The sequence below is a fragment of the Hippopotamus amphibius genome, chromosome 6 (assembly GCF_030028045.1).
Source record: "Hippopotamus amphibius kiboko isolate mHipAmp2 chromosome 6, mHipAmp2.hap2, whole genome shotgun sequence".
NCBI lineage: Eukaryota > Metazoa > Chordata > Mammalia > Artiodactyla > Hippopotamidae > Hippopotamus > Hippopotamus amphibius.
Genome location: NC_080191.1, coordinates 145,465,300 through 145,488,551, shown reverse-complemented (window position 1 = coordinate 145,488,551; position 23,252 = coordinate 145,465,300). Strand labels below are relative to the sequence as shown.

The window sequence follows — 23,252 nt, the reverse complement described above, 5'->3', positions numbered from 1 at the left end:
CTGCTAGTCCTCGTGGAATTGGCACCCAGGGTAGAGTTTACACATAATAGTTCTTCAGTAAATATCTTTTGAGTTAATACATGACTTTACTATCTCATCCAACTCTTCATAGTGCAAAAGAGAAAGTCTATAATTCTCTTATGGTTCAACTCAACCCCTCCACCCTTGATGCCTTTCTAGCCATCTTTGGGTCCCTCTGGAGGTACATTTTCTTTGGAACATTCCAGTGACATTATTTGCCTTTCACTCCAATTTATCAATAATCTCCACTCCCCACTTACTTTCTCAAGGTTACAACATAGTGTAGCCCTCCATATATTTATCTCCTTTCTGTCCAGAAATGACATTGAAATCACTGGAAAGGTACAACGATAATAAAACTTACCACGAAAAAAAGAGAATGAGGAAGGGGCCATCTCTGGATGAGAGCTCTCATTACAATTCTGGAAATTCTTTTGCACAGATATAGAATGAAGAGGAGTAGAAGCCAAACGTGGTCACAGAAAGGAGCGAATTGCCAGACAACAACTTAAAAAGATTTCGGACTCGTAGAATCAAATAAGAGTGGCTGATGGAGGCTACTAAATAGAGGATTCATTGAAAGCTTGCCAACAGAACTGTAGACCCCCCCCCCCCACTCCCACCTCAGACACAGAACAGCAAAGAGAAAAAGAAAACAGATGCACAAGGAGAGGTAGAAGACAGAGTAGAGGATCTTGGATATCATCAGGTATATCTCCCTCACTTGTAGAGATGGCCTCCTGGAAATTAGCTAACTCACACACCAAGTCATTAGCAAGAGCGTACAACACTGATCTCAGTTCTGGAGCACCTTCCACAGCAGCACTGGGCTCCCAGTTCAAGGAGCCATCCACCCTCAAGATTTGACATTTCTCTGAAGAACGAGGACAATGATTTTGATGGTCTCCTTGTTACAGAAACAAAACACGTGCGATCAGAAAGAAGTGACTTCCTACTTCCCTGAAGGGCTTTTACAATAGTTGTGGTCCACAAAACCATTCTCAAAGGGTCCTTGTAGAATTTTAAGGAAGGAAAAATACTGCTACTCACTTTTCAATAAACATCCACATTCTTGACACTGGCATGATATACTGGAAAGTTTACTAGATGTGTTGTTTGGGGCAATGTAGTAACTTCCCTGAGTTTCAGTTTCCTCAGATAATCTGAGAAGCAAGCCACCTACTTGACAGAATAATTGAAGGTTAATAGTGAAAACACACACAAAATATTTAAAGACATCCTTAATACACCGTGTGCCCTTAAAATGTTAATTTTTCTGTTTCTATGTATTATTTTATGGTACTCTGGGGCTTCTTATAGAGTGAGCTTATTTGATAGATTAAGAATCACTTTGTTAGACTTTCTTTCTTTAAGATACCATGGAACTTTATTTCAATTTTTGTAACATGAGCTCTTGGATAGAAGCAAAATATGTTAAATCTTAAATAAATGTTCAATATTATCTAGTGCAAAACTCTTTTCCCTAATATACAGAAAAATTCCCCAAGAAGTAAAGTGACTTATCTAATGTCACATAGTCAATAAGGGGCAGTGATAAGGATTGAATTCAATCTTTTAAGTTCAAGTTCAGAGCTCAATACATTGTCTCAGTTAAATTAACTAGGTCTGTGTTTCTTTTTCATTGAAAGAAAGAGAAAGAAAGAAAGAAAGAAAGAAAGAAAGAAAGAAAGAAAGAAAGAAAGGAAGGAAGGAAGGAAGGAAGAAAGGTAGGTAGAAAGGAGAAAGAAAGAGAGAAAGAAAGAAAGGAAAGAAAGAAAAGAAAAGAAGGAAGGAAGGAAGAAGGAAAGAAAGGAAGGAAGGAAGGAAGGAAGGAAGGAAGGGAGGAAGGAAGGAAGGAAGGAAGAAAAAGTCAGTCTACACCCAAGGTTCATTCCAGTCTAAAAATTCTAGGATTTGGACAGAAGTAAAGGAACAAATGTTTTCTGAGCACCTACCAAGTAGCAGGTACTTTGCTAGATGACTTGGAGGATAACCTTACTCCTGTATATGAGTCTTGATCCTATTGCTAAGAGTTCTATAGAAATGTAACCATAAATTATACCATATCTTCTATGGGAAATTTGCATTGTTTTTAAACCCTTCTAAATCATACTATCAAAATGATCATCAGGAAGACAATATGGCAACATGAAAAAATGTTGAAAGTCTAATATCAAGTGAAAAAGTAGTTTATAAAATTTCATGTTGCCTATAATTAAAATTTTAGGTACTAGTCTCGGAGTTTCTTTGGTGCAGAAGCAAGTCTTTCCTGTCATCTCTGTGTGTCTGTGCCTAGTCCAAAAAACATAAGTTGAATTAAATCACATCAGGTTAAAAAAGAAAAAAATCCATGAGGCTATACCTAGTAAAACCTGAACTAATACACAAAAATGATAGTGGCTGCTGCTGGGTTATCACAGCAGATTATATGTTCCTTGTGTTTTTAGCCTTTCACTATAGTAGAGGTGTAAGAGAAGACTACCCTTGGTTTCTGACTCTCAGTTCAATCCACTAAAGTATAAAAAAGACTAGGCTATGATGCCACCAATTCCATATTTCCTTATGGAGAATATGTCAGCTTTCCTTAACTTCCCAACTATAGAGGAAATTTAGTCAGAAGAAGTGTGGGGAAATCTATGCTTCACTAATAACTCTTCTTTCCTATTATTGTGCTTCAGCCTGTATTTCTTTTTCAAGAATCATAAGTGTCAATCAGGTAAAGATACAGTCAGCTGAGAAAAATGTTGTCCTGTAGAAGATGGAATGAAGCCTTCATTAAAATGGTCACAGTGACAGATAATACATGTTTTAACATTTCTTCACCATTTATTTTTAGATTAAGAAAACTCAAATGTAAGACAGCAACCACGGAATGAAAGAGGGGGACAAAAAATATAAAAACAAAGCAGAGCTCTAGCCTGGCTCACAATGTCTGCTTCCTCTAGGTATGTTCAGAAAATATAAATCTAGTGTCCATTAAAATCCCTTGTATTGCATGGAAAATCTCTTTGCATTGCTGAGAAAAATTATTCAAAACTTGGAAATGAGGCAGAAGGATGACTGTGGGTTCTTTCAATGTCTTACTGGGGACTAACAGGCCTAAGAAAGGTTATTTAATTTTCCAGGGCAGAGTTTCTCCACTGGAAAATCACTGAGACTCTGGGCTGGATGATCCTTCATTGGGGTGTGAGAGGAAGGAGGGAGGGCTTCCTGTGCATTGTGGGATGTTTAGCAGCATCCCTGAACTCTACCCACTTGATGCCAGAAGCACCCTCCAGGTTACCAAGACCGCAAATGTCTCCAGACTTTGCCAAAATCACCTGGATTCCCAATAAGTACTGCTCTCGGGAAATGCACCCTTGTTTGATGTACTATTTACTATACTGTCCCGAGTTGGCCAAATTACTTTTAACTTGTGGTTTTTTGTCTGGTAGAGACACAAATGATTTCTCACTGGTAGAAAAGATATACTCAAAGGTTATGATTTTATTCCCTGTTGGTATTTTCTCTAAGTTAGGCAACTTATTTCTTCACACCTTTCCCAACTAACTATACAATCTCACTTTCTCAAAGGCTCTTTAAACCACCCCCACCATGTTGACGGTTCTCTCATTGATGACTTAAATAAACTATGATGTATCCTTACTTGATATCTGAATGAGAGTTATGTTTTTACGATGTAAAAAACTATACTTTGACAGCCCTCTCCACCTTTTAAAGAAATGATGCATGTCATCTTTCCCCCTAATAAACCATTTCCAGAAGACAGTTACCTGTGGACGCCAGACTGCTCCACCACCAATCATAAAAGTTGTTTTCATTTAATTAATAATAGAATTGTATGTTTGTAGATGGAGAGATAATCTATCTAAATTCCATTTAATTAATATTTTTAAAAGATTATTTAATTATACAATTACTTTCCCTATAAAAAATAACAACACAAAAACATCATTCAGTTTCAATTAGGAAAAGCAAATCTTTGTTTCAATTAGGAAAATAATCAGGAAACTTACACACTTATATAATTTGAAAACGGTGTAACCACCATTAACCCCCTACCACCAAACACCACAGACACACAAATGCATGCAGACATGTGGTACAGAACTAAGGGTCCTTGGCTAATTCCTGCCTAAGACAATCAAACAGCCATGAGGGGGCCAATGAGAGTTATTAGATTCAACAACGAGACCTTGTAAATCCCATAGTTTTAAAACTGAAAGTGAAGAAAGGGATTGCTCTTTATGGTAATGTGGCACTACTGTATCTAAGGCTTTCCAACACTTACTAATATCCTTTATAAAAACAGTCCTCTGGCTAAGGTGAAGTGCCTACCTAGGAATTTACAGCATAGTTTAGCTTTTATGTTTCCTGTATTTATTTTCCAGTTACCATTTACTTATGATAAATGATACTGCTTTTCCATTTTCCTTGTAATAAATTTTAAATTAAAAATAAAATAAGTATTTATAAATAATAGTACAGGTGGTAAAAATATATGGCAAAATTTATGAATGTGTTAAGTAAATAAGTTTGGAAAACACTCTGCTAGAGGAAACTGATATTTGAAATGGAATTTGGCTTATAATTGCTTGACCTCAAGCTTTCTTTTTAATGAACTGTCAAAAACAAAAACAAAAATGACCTCCTGTAGGAGGCACTCTTAAAGGTGATGTCAAAAGACCAATAGACTGAGGGTCAGGAGAACCTTCATTCATGTACTGGGCATGCCTTTAGCTGGTTGTGAAATCTTGAACGGGTAAGCTCAGTAAAATACAATTTTGTCACGTCTGAAATTCAGAATACATGATTTCTAAGGCTTCTTTAGACTTTAAAGTGCTGAGATCGGCTGCTATGGTTACACTGATCTCACCCTTTTCTTCACTCCTATTTTGCATAATAAAGTTTAGCACTGATTGATTTTTAATTATTTTATGCCTGCTAGTTTTGTCTTTCTAGCAGTACTGTAAGATTGTTGACAAGAGGGATCGCTTCAAATCTTTTTTTTGGTAACTTACAGAGTATTTTATGCAGTACTGGCCAAAGACTAACACAATTACTGTATGGTCATTGTTTGGTAATTGGTCAGCTGTTAGCTTTCAGCAGAAATCTAATGAGTGCTTTTATTAAAAATAAAGTAGCATCCACAGAAATATTTTAAAACTTGGAAAATTGTTTTCGCTCACTCTTTTGTGGACAGTTTATTGTATAGGGAGATGGTAATGAATGAAAACTGTTCTAAAAAATATAAGCTTGGGAATTCCCTGGCAGTTCAGTGGTTAGGACTTGGCACTTTCACTGCCATGGGCCCAGGTTCGATCCCTGGTTGGGGAAATAAGATCCTGCACACGTGGCATGACCAAAAAAAAGAAAAGGAGAAAAAAAGAAAATATATAAGCTTAAGTTACTAATCAAAACCTATCAAGTTAATAAGAGAACTGAAAAATGATTCATTTGTTGAATTTTTAACCTAGAAGAAATCGTCTAAATGACTAAAGCACTCTAGAACTGTGCTGTCCAATACAGTATCCACTAACCACATGAAGCTATATAAAGTAAAGAATTTAGTTCTTCAATTGTGCTAGCCATGTATCCAGTGTCCTTTGGCTATTGGTTGTCATATTAGATCTCCAATATGGTAGGTCACTTCCATCACTGCAGAAAAATCTACTGGACAGCACTTCTCTAGACCATCCAAGACAAGTTCTTTAATAGAGCTAATAGTTCAAAAGAAACTGAGTTTCTCCAGCTCATTTCACAACAAAAGAAAAGTCTAAGCAAGGAATTTGCTTTAAGTATCAGAACTCAACAAAATGCGGATGTGTCCTTTATTGATTTTGCATATTTATAGATTAAACTATCTTAAGTGGAACAAAGTAATACCATTTATAAATTAAAAAATGTACAAATATGAAATTCAATTAAGGAAATACAGAATAAATCTTTACTGGAAACAAATTTCATATTTCTCTAAGGAAGCCTACCAAAATCCATGGCCAGGAGGTATGTAATATATACTTGGCAGAACTTGCCTTTCTAGCTTAATTTTTTTATGCCAAGGATCCAGGTCTTCAGATTCAAACAGAGAAAATAAAAAGCAATTCTGAACTGGCTCCTCTGGCCCAGGAGATGACAATACATTTCAACACCACCATGCCCACTATCCACCCTCCCAGTAAAACTGAAGAGTATAAGACAAACAAACAGACAAAAATGAACAAATATCAGCTCAACAAATACAGTCTATAAATCATCAGCAAAGATACAAGGCACGCAACGAAGTATTTAACAATATATATTTTATTTACCTCAGTTTCTTTACTTCTCCTCATCCTACCAGATGGGTTATTTGAAATAACTCCAATCTCCTACATAGAAAAGTGGAATTCTGGCAAATCACTAACTGAAGCTTTTTGGCCCTATAGGCAAGCAGCTGTGAGTGGGGCTGGGTGTGTGAAAAATATGTGGTTAGAGAAAGGGTGAGTGGATGCCAAAGCATAAAAGAGGCCCCTGCAAAATCCATGCTCTGTCCTTGCATCTCCATCCATCTCTCTTAGTCCTTAAGGAGCAATCCCCAGACCATGGACAGCTAACCACCACATCTGGACAGGTCAGGGAAGAGGAGGTATGTCATTAAGAAGGAAGAAGCTTCATACATGCACAATGTTTTAAAAATCATTAGCAGAGGTATCAAATCATTATCTGTCAGCCCGGTTCCTGTCTTAGAAAGTTCTGAAAAATCCCATTGGACCAGAACTGTGAAACAGTTATGAATTATATCTGTTTCTTAGTTGTTTCTGTCTGTAACAAAACAAGCCTGCCTTGAAGTTTTTGTTCTCTGAAAGGCATGCATAAACAGAAATGCTTTCTCTCTTGACCGCAGGTATTCTCACAGCCTCTGAAACCAAGTATGGGTCGCCTTCCTGTGCTGCACCAGGTCTCACCCATGCTTGATTTCTTAGGCCAGGAGAGCATCTCTGGCAGATCTTACAGGGGTATGATGTCAGAAGAATCAGCAGAAGCAGGTAGAGGAATAAAGCAAGAGAGGATACCATAAAATCACTGGATGAATAACATTTTATAAAAGAATGGCTGTAAAAATGGCTCAGAGGAAGATATGTCTGGTGCGATTTTGCATTCAGATTATCTGTACTGTCTCCAAGATAATTTGTAGTGACAGGTAAACATCCAACAACTCTTGAAATTTATTTCGTATCTATTTCTTTACTGCCTATTTTCTATCATTTGGGGAATTCAACTGCCTAGTCTCATCCATTGTACCTTACACCAATCATTCTAGACTTAAATGTTTAACTTTCTCAGTCATCAAGTTGTGTTTACAACGTGTGCACTTTCATACAGTTCTTCTAATGTTGAGTATATTTGTCTGAGGTACCAAAAGAAAAAGATATAAAAACACAATCTAAGATATGTTGCCAATACATAAATCCACTGAATTTCTTCAAAATACCTAAAGCTTCACCTAACAAATCTGAGGTAGAAAATGTATAGCTGTCAAAAAAAAGCATACTATATAATTTCAAGAACTTCTGTTAATTTAGGATATTACAAATGTGTATCACAATCTTTCAATACAGAAAGGAAAACAGAAACTAAGTAACAGAAAACCACACTGACTTGACACCTCTAAATTAGCAAAATGCAATTATGGTCCACATAAGATAATCAAATAAAAATTAATCATAGATTTATTTTATTATTCACAGTAGAGCTGAGAAATACCTGAGAAATAAATCTATAGTCCAATTTCAAGCCCAATCATTTAGAGACCACAAAGCAGGAGTTATTGGCCTTCATTATAATATGGGTTTAGCAATGGGGCAGGGGATGTTGCTGAAATCAGTGGCCTGTGTCTGTCCAAGGTACCCAAGTACCACACTTCCGTGCACCCTCCAAAAAGAATGACAGGCTAAGAACATTTCATGCCTGATCCTGACAGTGGCCCACAAACCACCTTGCTCTATTTCCTCCCTGCTCTTATTCAGTTTCATTTTTGACCTGACTCCCTGTTCAGCTTCATCTCATTGTGTCAGCCCTGGCACCAACATTTAAACTTGGTGTTTGCATTTTCTATCTTATCTTTGATCGTCAGTGCTCTCTGAAGACTCTGTCTTATACTAGCCTCTTTGACTTTTACCTTTCTGGCTTCCTGAGACAGAAAGACTCATCCTGTCTGACTCTCCCCACCTCCACCATAGCCACTATGATCACCACCCAGCACCCTCCGACATGCATACGTGAGCTCAGATCCTGGTATAGATGCTATACCTCTCAAATATACCATCTTCGAGAGAGAGAGAGAGCACGCACCATTGTTAACAGTTCTAGTTTTTTATAACATCATTGGACTTTACTTCTCAAAGTACTATGCTTTAATTCACAAGTGGCATTTTACCAACATTAACTTCTTTGTACAAAGTTTTATGTCAAAGAAGCACTTGCTCAAAGGGCACGGGTTGCATAATAATTCCATGAGACCATCACTAATACATGATGTGGGGTGGAAAAGTGATGCTACAAAAGATAAAAAAGGGACTTACCAAGTAGATAATTAAAATAGAAAGGGCCTTCCAAGAGGAGGGAGAAGGATGTGCAAAGGCAAGAGATATGAAAGACTCGGGATCTCCTAGAAGTTTATTATCACCAGAGAACAATTAAGAGAGAAAGGTTTGGGGTGAATTGCAGAAAATTGATGAAAGATTAGGCTTGCAAGGACCACACCGTGAAAGGTCCCTAATGCAATGCCAGAGAATCTGGATGTTTTACCAGTATGTGGTGGGATACTAGAGACTACTTAGAAAGTTGTTGCAATGTTCAGTTGAAAAATGAGGAGGCCCTAAACTTAGACGTGTGGTAGAGAAGGGGAAAAGAACATTGAACATCAATAGAGCTTGAAGACTGAGTACTGGGGTGGAGAGAGAATATGATGGCACCTGGGTTTCCAGGCTACCTGGGCATGTGGATTGTGATGCCATTTATTGAGAGTAACAAGAAAACATAAAGAGATTTAAAGAAAGTAAATAAGTGAGCTTTATTTTAAATATGATAAATTTGAAATAATATATTTGAGAACCTTGGATGTGAAAACTGAAAGAGTAGTTAAAACAACACAAGGACAGCATGTAGAGACAGAGTAATGACTGGAGGACAGAAAAACAGGTACTTCCAATTTAAGGAGAAAGTAAAGGGGAAAAAAAATCAAGAGAAAGAACATACCAAATTTTACTAGGCCACAGGAAGTCATATTTTCATACTAGAAATATTTTCACACTTAAACATACAACGTTTTTTATATTATTTTATCAAATCTCAGTTTTTAACTGTATTTGATATTGTCATAGAAGGTATTTGCTTTTTTGTTATTTTGAAAGCTCAGTTTATAGCATGATTGCAATCCTTCTCAACCATACACACACGGGTTCATAAGTAAAATAAATACTGTAATATAGTTTTATATTGATTTTCATGTTATATAATTACTTTGAGAACCTCTAGTAATCATGTACTTTACACGAGGGCTTGTGGTAAAAATTGCTTTTCCCATATTTATTCAATAAGATTCCTCCATGAAATCAATTAGGGAAATAAAACAAATTTGTAAAGCTCATTTATGCATACACATCACAGAAAGAGAAGGTCCTTCCTTGTTCTTGTCTACTCATCATCTTTACTTCAGGATATCACACGAACCATAATCAGAGTTGGGTTTCAGTATAATTCTTGATAAATATAACAACTGAGCAGGTATCTTCCCTTGCCTGGGGCTCCGTCCTCCCCACCTCATTGCTCTTCACTCTACTGCACAGTTTACAAGCAGACCAGTCTCATCGGTCTGCACTACGCTTTTCGAGCCCAACATTATATCCAAGAAAGTCTCATACAACCTTTTTTTAAGAACAGGTGGCCACTACACAGAAAAACAGAGCTTTAATATAACCCCTCTAGACACACATAAAAGACAGCACAGGGGGCTGTCAGTATGAGAAGAGTAATCAGTCACATAATCTTTATTAAACACAGCACACACCCCACCTCAAAGAACTGGGAATCCTTAAACACAAAAGGCCTTTTGCTGTAGACTACTTTAGATTTAGCTTCAGGATCAAAGAGGTAATTTTATTTTATTTTACTTTTAATCCTCAGCCTTAACATAGAGTGTTTGCCTTAGATAGAAAACTGATGATTTTTCCAATCTCAATGCTGATTTTTCTATCCTAAAGACTTAGGTTGAAGCAAGCAGTCTCGATGTACAGATATGGCTTCATGGAATCATTTTTGTGGATCCTCTGGTATAAATCACCTTTCATAACTCTAACTCCAAAGATTTCACGTCATCTTAAATCTCTGAATGCCTGAATGTATTCTTTACTCCACCAGTAATTACTTTTTAAGGGAAAAAAAAAAGAAATATTACCTGCTTGATGGTTTCACCCAGTCTGGGACATTAATCTTGCCGTCCGGGTACAGTATTAGATTACAATCCCCATTCACAATCAAGTCTTGATTTGGGATGACAGGGTTGAGCCATCAAGACTCTGTTTTTAATCAGCCACTTTTGAAGGTCGACACATGAATAGTCTGATGGTTTTAGTCCTTTGTGAGGAGCTCGGAAACAAACACTTACTCCATTTGCTAAGGAAAACATTAGTGAGAAAGGGGCTTTGGCTAGTAACAAGCAAAATTGCAGCATCATCAGTATACAAGCACATTTCTATCCATCCCAGATGACTCTAGAGCCTTGTACATTCCCCAAATGGCTAACAGTCCAACTGGACAAATGATTTGCATACTATTTGCAGATATGTTTTTATCTATTTCCCGGGGGTAATATATTTAAGAATTATTAAAAGAAGGTAGCATAGTCCCTCACTCCTTCGAACAGCCTCGCCGACTTTCAAACGATATACTTTCACCTCTAGCTATAAGTGAGTGAAGAATAATCTCTTTGGGGAAACAGAGTACAAATTACACATCTTCAGTTATGAATTTTGTTCTTTTAAACAGAGAACATAAAAATGCATTTGCTATATGAAAATTCTTTGACCATTATTTTATCTCTAGCCATTCCACGATGAGTTTCAGTTACTTACTTTAGCTCAGTTAATGTACTGTCACTGATGCTACTTTGCCCTCTATAATTTTTTTAAAAATTAGGAGCCCCATCAGAAAATTAGGACACTTTCTCTCCTATACAATCAAACAGGAAGGTTAATAATTTTTCCACCTTGAGGCACTGTCAATTTATCAGCTCTGGCTGGAGGCTCCTGCCCAAGCCCAACCTTTCTATCCTATATCCCCAAACCTCATTATTTCAAACCATTCCTCCAAATCTCTAACCCTTAAAGCAGTGAATGGCCCCAAATCCTGGCTGCACATTAGACTCTCCTGGGAAACTTTTACAAAATATGGTTACCTCAAAATTCTGATGTAATTGGGCTGGGATCGGAGTTGAGCATCAACATTTTTATAAACTCCCCAGATGATCTAAGGTGCAGCCAGGTTGAGAACCACTGCCCTAAAGCAATTTCCTAGTAGTCCTATCATCCATTTTCACAGCCTACTTCTCTAAACTATAGACTTAACCACTTTCCCTTCACAAACACACAGAACCAGAGATCAGAGGACTCTGATTTTCAGTACATTTCTATCAAGTAATTTGAACAATCTCACAACATTTTCTGTATACAAATAGAAGAGCATTTCTATATCCAAAGAACACATTTGAAAGAAAGTGACGGAAAAAAAAAAAAAAACCAATAGCAAGAAGAAACAAATGCCCATTGTATATGCCCTCAAGTGTTCAAGTAATTTGCTTTTCCCAATTAAACTTCCATAATCCTCCCCCGTTCCCACCGCATGCCTACTATTTCTCACCATTAGCCCTCACTGATTAATTAAAAAAAACAAAAAACAAAAAACCAAGACCCACCTTGTCTGGGTAAAGACAAAATTAGAGATTGCGTGCTTTAGAGATGTATGGTAAATGATTACAGCAATATTTCCTAATTAACTGTACTAGCCTATATCCACGTCCTTTGTAGAGTGACTTTACACTCTTTCCATTGAAGAGTGGACACTATTTTTCCACCCTTTGTGATATGCTTTTATTAAGAGAATATGATGGAAGTACCATGTGTGACTTCTCAGGCTAAGCCTTAAGAGAACTGTAGCTTCTGTTTTTGCCCTCTTGGAATGTTTCCATTGAAGAAACCTAGTCTAGCCTATCAGATATTAAGAGGCAACATAGAGGGGAACCAGGTGCCACAGCCAATAGCCAGCATCAACTGCCAAGCCTGTGAATACAATCCATTTGGACTCCTTGACCTCAGCTGAGTTGTCAGTTTTCTCCAGCTGCAAGGGTGAGCCCAGGCAGGATCCTTGGCAGGACCAGCAAAAGAACCCACCAGTTGCGTTGTGCCCAAACCGTAGAATCATGAGCGAATAAATGGTTACAGTTTTAAGCTAGTAAGTTTTGGGGTGATGTGCTATGTAACAAGAGATAACTAATATGGAAATTTATTTAATATTCAAAAGAATTGACAATTACTGTGCTTGCTTTCATATATGTACAATGTATGCAATTTATAAGTAACATGTTTGAAGTTGCATCTTCATAAAGTGTTTTGCAGTTCAATCTCTCTCTGTTATATTTCATAAAAATCATAATTTGCTTCTCAATTTCTCCCATGATTACTTGTAGGGAAAAAAAAAAACCTGCTATAGCCACCTCTAAAAAAGTCAGGAAACAAAGTAGCCCGAAGCTCCTCTATAATTACTAAATTACATAATTCACTTCATTTCTCCCTAGAGAACAGGTATAAAAAGAAAAATTCCAGGAGGGATTAGAACAAAATTGTTCGTTGCTGAACCTAAGGATATTTCCAAGCTCGGCTACCTCTGATAACTTTTACAAACCATTTCACTAAATATTCCACCTAATGGAAAACCTTCAGAAACCTTTCTACAAAAACAGTGGTAGCTGGAACATTTTGCAAATATTCCATCTGACTCTTCCTTCAATAGAAATCTAGGTTCTGGCTGAAGGAAAATGAGGCATTGTGGCCTTTCTTTTTCTATTTTTGGTTTTATATTTTTTTGTAGTAACTTGGGGAGTAACTAGCTGTATTAGTTTCCTACTGCTGCTATAACAAATTACATTTAAACAATACAAATGTATTCTTCTGCAGTTCTAGAGACCAAAACTCTGAAATCAGTTTCACTAAGCTAAAGTTAAGGTTTTGGAACTCGAGGAGAAAATCCTTTTCCTGGGCCTTTCCAGCTTCTAGAGCAGCACTCCTTGCTTTCCTTAGCTCATGGCCCCTTCCTCCATCTTCAAAGCCAGCAGCACCGCACCTTCACATCTCTCTTTGCTTTCATTATCTTGTCACCTTCTTCTCTTCCATAGTCTCATCTCCCTCTGCTTCCCTCTTGCAAGGACACTTGTGATCAGTACACCAGTGAGCTCACCTGGATAATACAGAAAATTTTTCTCTCTCCAGACTTCTAATTTAATCATACCTTCAAAGGCCCTTCTGCCATATAAGATAACATATTCACAGGGTCAGGGGATTAGGATGTGGCTTTATGAAGCATTATTTAGTTCATCACACTGCCCTTGGGTTTTGCACTGTTTGGTCCTGAGGTCAGGATTCTTCAAGTAACTTCTGTCTTGAACTAGCTCAATTGAGGCAAAGTAATGAAAACCCTTAGTTTACTCATCCTACGCAGTACAGAATAAACAGCCTTTTAAAGCATGCAACAATTAAATCACCAATTAAACTTAGCTAAAGCCCAAATCTGACTGGTTAAAAAGAATAGCAAAACTGTTCCTTGAGATGGAGCTGTTCTTTTTTCCGGCAATTTATTCTACCTAAGAATATGATTGTCATTATTTGTTTGCCAAGTTCAGTAAAAACTTCATCTGGAATGGTTGCTTCAGGGAATGCTGGGTAAATATTGCTTTTTATTTCAATTTGAACACAAACACAATTCAGTGGCATCCTATTTAACTATCATTTTTAATGTATTCTTACCTAACCTAACACACTTTCATTTTATTAGCAACATAAAAACAAACTCACACCGTAATTTTTCCACTGACAATGTGGCCTATTTGAAGGCATCATAAACTTATAAGCACAGATTCATAATTCATACATTATTTAAAAAGAGGAGACCCTTAATACAATTTATCTTCAAAAGAAATATATTTCAATTGAAAATTATGTTAGCAGAAAGAATGATTCAAGCATGTATGCAGAAGTGTTTTGACCATATAACTAGATTATAATATTTACATGTATGAAATCTCATTGACTCAGAAAATAAGTAATAATCTCTGCCAAAGGGAATATTTCATAACGTAAATCAGATAAAGAAAACAAAGCATTAAATGCAAATAGCTGTGAGAATGATAGGGAATCAGATATGCATTAAAACATCTTATTATAGAGTAAGATAAGATAAACTTAAGAACATAATCTAAGGCAACCACATTCAAAAGCAACAGTGTGCAAATTAACTGTTTTCATTTTATGGTAGCTCTTAGACTGCATATTTTTCAAGTTATAAAAATAAATGATAAATAGTTCTAGTGGTTTTAGGAGTATATAATTTGGGAAAGTTAATATCCAAAGTTAAAATACTTCTAACCAAAGGTCGGAACTGATAAATGAATTAATAGCAGTTACTATATAATGCATTTAGCATTTTAAAAGCAAATACTGAACAGTTTCCTCCTACTAGTGAGAGAAGGAACTCTCATAGTCTTTATCCCATTCCTTCCCTAAATCTCACTAAAATGAAAATGAAGGAATCAAGTATAAATACAGAAGTGCATAGACAACAGAAGATGGGACATCAGTTGACAAGAGACGGCAGCAAATTTTGGAAGAAAGTAAGTGGGTGGAGGTGAGGTTATCCAGTTAGCCAAACAGACTTCACTGCCTGGGAAGGGGAAAGAGATTTACCAGTAGGATGAAACCAAGCTCAGAAGCACAATCCCTGCTGCACTTAGGAATTAGTTATCAGGGACCTTGGAAGTCCAGGGTTCAGAGAAGAACTGAAAGCAGGAGGACTGTTAAGTCCATAAAAGCATATGCAAATCTCATATCCCATGGTCCACTCAGACTGCTAATTAATTACTCTTTCCAAATCCTCAGAGAAGGCAGGAAGTGTACTTTCTGGAAAGATGCAGGGACTCCTGCTGAGTGAGGGTGGGGATGAAGTACTATACAGAAAATAATGGTTAAATATACTTGCCCATATTGAATGAAAGAAAAGATTTTTCTTTTCTGGGGAAACCAAGTGGCCCAAGCAAAAAGACCTCGAGATTCTGACTAACATTTGGATGCCCTCAAGAAAAGAAAAATTCCGGTCCTTGTCCATTTACCCAAAGATGGTCCCTCACACACACACACACACACACACACACACACACACACACACTTCCATCGGCCTTTTCTGTACTGTTTAATACTGAGGTCAGGATCCCAAACAACAAAAAACCTTGTGAAAAAACCAGACAATACAAGAAGGAGAAACTAAATAAGTGTGTGTGTGTGAGTGTGAATGTATTTGTGTATGTGTATCTTTAGACATAAAAGAAGAAAAGATTTGGCAGATACTGCACCTATATAATTTGATCAGGAAACTGTAAACAGGAGCACTTAGAAAACAAGAAAGAATGCTTAGAAATTAAAATGATTGTAAAAAAATCCTATATAAAGGTTGAAGAACCTTTTACCTCTCTCAGGGAGGGTAAAAATAAAACAAATTGATGAAAAACAGGAGACCAAAAACTTACATACAGTAGAAAATCAATCCAGGAGATCAGGATCTGATTAATTAGGGTTCCAGAAAGAGAAAACAGAGGATCAGAAATGACCCCCCAAAAATAAAATATAATTATCCCATACTGCAGGCATACATTTCTGGATTAAAAAAGAGTCAGTCAAATGCAGAGCACAAATGAATGAAAAAGGCTTACACTGAGATACGATATTGTGAAATTTCAAAACAACAGGTAAAAAGAAAAAATTGGAAAAGCTTTTAAAAATAACCAATCAGATACAGCAGAGGCTATCGTGCTTATCAAACTGGAAGGTAGATAAGAATAGAATGGGCATTGCCTTTAACATTCTGAGGGGTAATTTTTTTTAACCTAGAATCCTAAAACTAGCCATATGATCTATTATATGTGGGGGTATAAGAAGACATTTTGAGAGAGTGAAAATGTCTAGGAATTAACCCTTCAATTAGTCTTTCTCAAGAAGCTGCTGAAAAGTATTCTCCATGAGAAATAATTAGCAAAGGAGATTCAGAAAACAGGAGACCCAACACAAGGGAGAGGCAGAGGAAATTCCCAGAGCAATGACAGAGAAGTCCTAAACAACTGTGCTACAACCATAAGGGAAAATAACCCCAGTGGAGCAGTTGGCTAGATGACCCTAAAAGATCTGTCTCTAAAGAAAAAAAAAACAAAAAACAAAACAGGACTGTTAGTTTCCTTTCTGTATTTGACCTTATTAGAGGGAGCCTATGAGTTTTCTTAGAAAGTTTGCATTGAATTAGTGTTAGTTACAGAGAAAAATAAACTAATAAGAAAAATGAACCAATTTCTGGCTCCACAAAAAACTCAGAAAAGAAAAAAAAGTAATCATAATAGTACACTAAATGGCTTATCTATGAACAATATTTATATAGTTATATAAATACAGAATATTGACTGAATAAAATACAAGAGGTAAGTTTTGGGAGAATGAAGGAGAGGAAAAAAATATATATAGCAAGGGGTGGAGATAGACAAAAAGTAAGAAATCTCAATCCTCATTTTCCATAGTAGGGAAACAAACAACTGGAATACAAATATCAGAAAACAGAAATACTATCATATTATTTAGAAATATAGAATTACATGTGAGAAGAAATAGCTATGAAAGAGTTGAAATTAGGTGCAGTCTAGCGAATAGAGACTAAGGAATGAGAGTGGTGGGTCAGTAGACAGCTTTTAAAAAAAAATAAAAATAGATCTTTTATCAGTCTTTGACTTTTAAAACTATGAACATGTACTACTTTCACAAAATACGAACATATTTTTATAGAAAGCTAACATCTAGTAAAATCCTATAATCCACTAATGGTCAGCTTTTTTTCAATGCTTGTGTTCAAGGGAGTAATCCAAACATGTTTTGACACTGCACACCAAATGTCATTCGATTCACTTGTTTTCTAGCATTTCTAGGACTGCAACTGCAATTTGCAGTGGCTTCAAGATGGCTCTAAGATAATTCCAAAGCTTTCAGCATAAATTGACCCTCTTAAACAACTGCGCATAAATTTTCTCAGGCTCAAGCTGACAAAATGGCAATCAAAATGAAACACAAACAGGATGTTAATATTGCTTTATTGCTCAGTAAGCATGAGAGAAAACAAAGAAAAATACAACTACCACTCATACTCTTGCAGGGAACAGTTTCCCATTGGGATGATTATGTGTTGTCAAAATATGCAGATGCAAATGAAGAAACAAATGTGTGTGTTTATTATGTGCGTTTATTATGTGCCAGGCACTGTGTTGGCTAAACAGGAAATAGAAAGATGCATAAGATGCCGACACTTCTTTTGAACGAGTTTGTAATCAAGGAAACTAAAACACTAGAAGCTCTCTTAACTGAGCTCCATTTATGTGACTTGTCAGACTAACTCTCACTAGCCATTTTCTCCTTGAAACACAACTGATGTCCATAGCATGCTGTACACTCAAGCTAGCAACTACTCTTTCACCATTAGCTTCTTCGTCTACCATTTGAACTGTTTGCCTATGTAGGGGAGGAACAAATCTCCTCTGCCCTCTTAGGTTCAGCAGTTGGGCCTGTAAAATAAACTGACCACAGACAGATTAACAAGAGAAAAAAAAAAAACCACAGAATTTATTAATGTGTACATCGCACACATACATGGGAGAATTCAGTGATGAGTAACTCAAAGAGGTGATTAGAACTTAGACTTACACAGTATCTTAACAAAGAGCAAAACTTTTGTAGGGAAATAACAAAAGAAGAAAAAGAAAAGGGGGTTTAGACTTTAAGGGTGGCCAATTGTAGGAAGGTAAGTATATGGGGAAACCACTGGTAGATAAGGGCTAGTTAGGAAGGTTGTTTGTGTAGACTCTTTCTTGGTGCCATCTTGTCTCCAGTGATAAGACTGTTACCCTCTTCTTGGTATGGAAAATGGGGAAGGAACACCTTCACAAGGAGAATTTATGTTCTTTTTTTAGAACACATTTATAATTATATAAATTTGATTACATATTGTAAAAATCAATAAAATTTGAGTGTTAAATTAGACAGAGCTAGTTGAAAGTTTTAAGAAGACTTGCTAAAAGTGAATGGTTGAAAAAATACTGTTGAATTACATATGAAAAAATCATAAAAACCTATAAGGATTTTTCACAGATAACTTTGCAAGAATTTTTACATTCTCATTTCTTTTTCAAGAAAATGAAACTGGATATAGAGAGTATATGAAATGGATGTGGCTTATACTAAAAATATAACACAAAACAAAAGAGAACCCATATTCAAAGAAAAGTCTCAATTCTTCATTACTAAAAGTATATTTACATGTCAAATTAAAATAAATGCTATAGGTTATATACATCATTCACTTGGGATTCCATACTCTAACCAACATGTCCAGTACACAGCCAACTACTGGTTCTAACCTTATTGAATGAGAGAACTTCCTCTGTTTGCAGAAGTCACGTGGGCCCCTTAGGGGATGTGTTTACAATGGATTCCCTTGGAGTGGTATGCTGATAGATATGCTGTTCTCATCACATTCTGTTCTCATCCCCTAACGTCCCCAGCTGTGTTCAGCAAAATTAATTGATAATGTGCATTTGCAAGGTGGCTGGCTATGCTTAGAAAAAACAAAAAATAAAAACAACTGTCCCAATATTAAAGATTTTACATAGGATCTCACCCTTCTCGCAACTATTTTCTAAACCACTGAGCTAACTATTAACATAGAAAGAAGTAAATTCTATTACAGAAAAAAATTGATGCAGATCCTCAAGAAAAAAAACATAGAATAGAATGCTAGAACATCAGTTTGGAAAGTGCTTTAGATGTCATACGACCTATAGAATTCATTAAGAATAGAAACATACCCAAAGCTGAAGAGGAAAGGGGGACAGTTCTAAGGGTCCATGGCAGTATGAACTATTTTCTGAAGGCAATGGAAAATGTTTCATCTCAAAACCTTATGAAAGGCTTTGATTTCAGCCATCATGAGGAGAGGTTTTCAAGCTATAGTATATTCCTTATGACAACTTGGTTTTCCTTGATATTATGTGAAATTGAAAATTAAAAGATATATTATGGTAGACAGCTTATATTTTACTTTCTTTGAGTTTTATTTAATTGTGTTTAATTAAATTAGAATACGTTGACTCAGGTACTTCTTATTAATTCTAATTAAGGAATGTCACAATTGAATCCTGCATCAGAAAACAAAGATCCTCCAATTTTATAGACTGTATCTCAGAAAACTTGGTTATAATGCATATTTTCTATTAATTTTTATTATAAAATCAAAAGCATTGTCCCACATGGTTAAACGCATAGTACATTGACTTAAAAGACTGGATAAAATATGGGTTGAGTTTGAAGGGTTATGACAATTGTCATTTAAGACCATTGGTCTCATGAGAGCTGCAACTTTGGCCTAACATAGTTTACTTCACTTCCTGCATGTAGTTTTACCAGCATCTGAAAATTCACCTTCCTCATTTGCCATTCCTCTCACCTGGGAGATCTAGTCCTCTTCCCACCCTACTCCACTGTTTCAGAGTTTGCTCTTCACTCTTGTCCTAATAGAGCTAACTTGAAATGTCACAATTGTCCAGTGTGGTGTCACATGAAACAGTACTCTCTAAAAATTTTTGTTTGAGATGATGAGTTATATAAAACACGGGTTTCTTTTCAATTCTGTGTATTGGATTAAATTCTGTGTATTGCATTAGAGTATTGGATTATTCTTCTCAAAAGATAGACATTTATATCTACATCCTGTGACCTAGGCTAACTGATCTGGTGTTTTATTACACTCTTGCCAAAAATGGTTTTAATACAGAAAAATTAACCAAATAATAAAATCAGATTATAAGAACATTTAATAATTGTCTCGTCCTATCACTTATACTTGAACCCTCTTTACAGTTCTCTCACTGAAAAGTTGTTCACTGGTTTCAGCATTGCTCAGAAATAAGGAATTCTACCTTCTGGTGCAGCCCTATTCCATTGTTAGGAAAACTATTACAGAGTTATTGTGAGAGAAGAAATCTGTCTGCTATTCTTTTGATTGCTATTCAGAGACCACATGTGTCTTAAGTCCAGACTCAGAAATTCAAAGCCAACCATTTATTTCCCAACCTGTCTTCTCTCTTCCTTTGTTCCGGCCATTTAACTAAAAGAAGCAATGAGAACTCAAGCCAGGCTCCCCAAATCTTCAGTCTCCTGCCTACATCTTTAGACAGAGCAAAGATGTTTTCTTAGAGTTTCCATATATTATTATAAGTGCTAGTAGCCCCACTACCTAAACATGCATTTCAGCAAATTCTACCTGCAAATGTTACCTATTTCGCCATGCATATCATTATCATGAAGCAGTTTTGTTCTATGTACAGTTGAATCTATGTCTCTCGCTCAAAAGAGAATCTCCAATTACTACAACCTGTTACTAACTTTGAGAAGAAGAGACAAGATGTCACAAGGACAAGTTTTTGAGTCCTGGAGCATGTCACTAAGAATTCAGCAGTCCGTTTTTCCCCAAGAGATGTAAAAACAAACAAAAAACAAATCTAATGCTCTTCACCATGTGATCAATTCAGATGGTTACCAGGGGTAAGTGATAACTGATAAAGCTGAAAGTACTAAATAGAAAACATTCTAACAAATTGAAATAGATGGTAGTAAAAAGTAAGAATTAGTTTGTTTTTAATACATAGAATTTATCTTCATCAACATAACAGTTTTGCACTAAAAACTGTCAATATTTCTGTGTCAAATTAAATATTATTATATAATAACCCAAAATTATTAAATAATGGTCCAAAATATTATGATATTACCAAACATGAGCATTTCATTTTAGTGGAATCATATTCACTTAAATAAGGGACAACAAAGCTGCTTTCTAAGGAAGAAAAAAAATCTCTCACTTTTCTGATCTTTACAATAATAATGCTTTTAGTAAATGTTTTCTTTGAAGTATAAAATATTTAACAAAGTATTCAATTATTACTATTAATTTCTTTCAAAATGAATCTCTCCTTATATTTGAGAGACTTTGCTTTACATCTACAATCAGTTTGCATTTAAATCTTCTAAAATTCAAAATTAATTTGTTTATTGAAAGTTCAAGCTACAGCAATTTGTTCTCCAGATTGTATAGAGGTTTTGTCATGATTAATTTGCTTCAGGCTTTTTGTTTTGCTTTGTTTTGCTGATTTGGCTTCATTTTCCAATCTCTACCCCTCAGAATGCTCTCTATTTTGTCCTTTGTGGATCGATCTACAGAAACGTGCTACCTAGCAACTGTTCAGGTTTTCTACCTGCCATTGTACAAGTCGTTGAAGCAAAACATGTATAGGTTGGAAATTTGATAGAAAAAAAATCTTTTTGTTCTTCCTTCTCTCACCCATAAAATAAAAGAGGTATTCAGCCAGAAGTACTCCAAAGTACCTGTATCAAGTAGAGGCACAAAAATAGCCCTCATTACAAGGAGAGTGATAAAAATCATTTTGATAGAGTTATCCATCTCCTGTTATGTCAATGGCCTAGAGAGCAAGAAGCAGTGTATACAATCATGGTCATGAAGAGGACTTGGAGGTCTGTCCAAAACCAAATAAACTTAGGTTAATTTATTGGGAAAGTATCTGGTTACTCCTTAGTAACTCTGTATTCTTCAACCTGAACTTTTCATTCAATGAAATGAAATATTACACCATAAAATTTCCAATTGGAGTTGAGCATAAAGGCCAAACATCATAAGAAATTTCACATTGAGAGTTGCAGAAAGTTGTTATTGCCTAAAAATGTTTCCATCTCTTTGAATTCTTTATGAAAGTTATTTCCTTACCTGGGAAGATATGACATTTTCAGCTTTACTGTTAGGAGCACAATTCAGCCACCCCTTTCAGGAGGCTTTAAGAAAAATGAATATGCAGATATAGTTCTGCTCTCACAAAAGATGTAAGGAGAGAAATTTACTTTAAATTATATGCATAATATGCTTATTCTGGGTATATTTCTTTTTTAGAGAAAAAAATAATACATTAGTCTATTAGCATATGGACCAAGCTACTAGAAATAAGTGACAAAATTTGCACTATGGAAGCAGACAGTATAGCTTAGTGTCCAAAGATGGGCTTTATATCCATGTAGGACTTCCATTTCTGCCTCACACTAGTATGGTAAATTCAGACACGTCACTTAACCTTCCTAAGCCTCACTTTTCCCTCTGTGAACTGGGAATAACAACATATACTTCATCAACTTTTTACAAAGAATAAATGATATCACTTTATCCATTCAACTTTCACTCATCTAATATGGATTATGACATATGACAGACAATATTCTAGGCACCAGGGATACAGCAATAAATAAAAGACACAGACCACTGAGGAGGAGACATTTGTGTGCAGATAACGAGGGATAAAAAGGAACCATCCAGCAAACAGCTTCCTAGCGTGAGAGACCAGTGTCTTAGAAGGAGTTTGATAAAATGGACTAATTGAAAAGAGGCCAGAGTGGCTGGCAGACTGTAGAGTGAGCAAGACAAGTCTGGGGAGACAGACAGGGCAAACCCTGCAGGACCCGTTTCTCACTTGGTCATAATTTACTAGGACCTGTAAGTTTACTGGCACACAATAAGTCTAATAGCATCCGTTATATTTAGCTCAATCATATTTTCTCTCTTCAGAGCTAAGACTACTTGACTCTTAGCATCAATTCTACCTAAATCTGTAGCATCAATCTTGAAATCAAACAAGAACCGTGAAAAGGCCACAGAACACAGAACATCATGGTTAGTGACACTTTTGCTGGGTTACAGATTCCAACCATGAGTATCAGTATTCCACTCAAATATCCTGATGGGACCAGTCATATCTCATAGGTGCCTGCCTCATGAGCAAATCA

At 36.0% G+C, this 23,252-nt stretch overlaps 1 protein-coding gene across 1 annotated transcript in view; it reads right to left on the bottom strand.

The window, feature by feature from the left end:
- LOC130854990 (EGF-like and EMI domain-containing protein 1) overlaps positions 1-23,252 on the bottom strand; it is a 536,773-nt gene that overhangs the window by 256,559 nt on the left and 256,962 nt on the right. Inside the window, 1 exon segment of the mRNA XM_057737807.1 lies at positions 8,451-8,482. Within this exon segment, the coding sequence (XP_057593790.1) occupies positions 8,451-8,482 (32 nt within the window).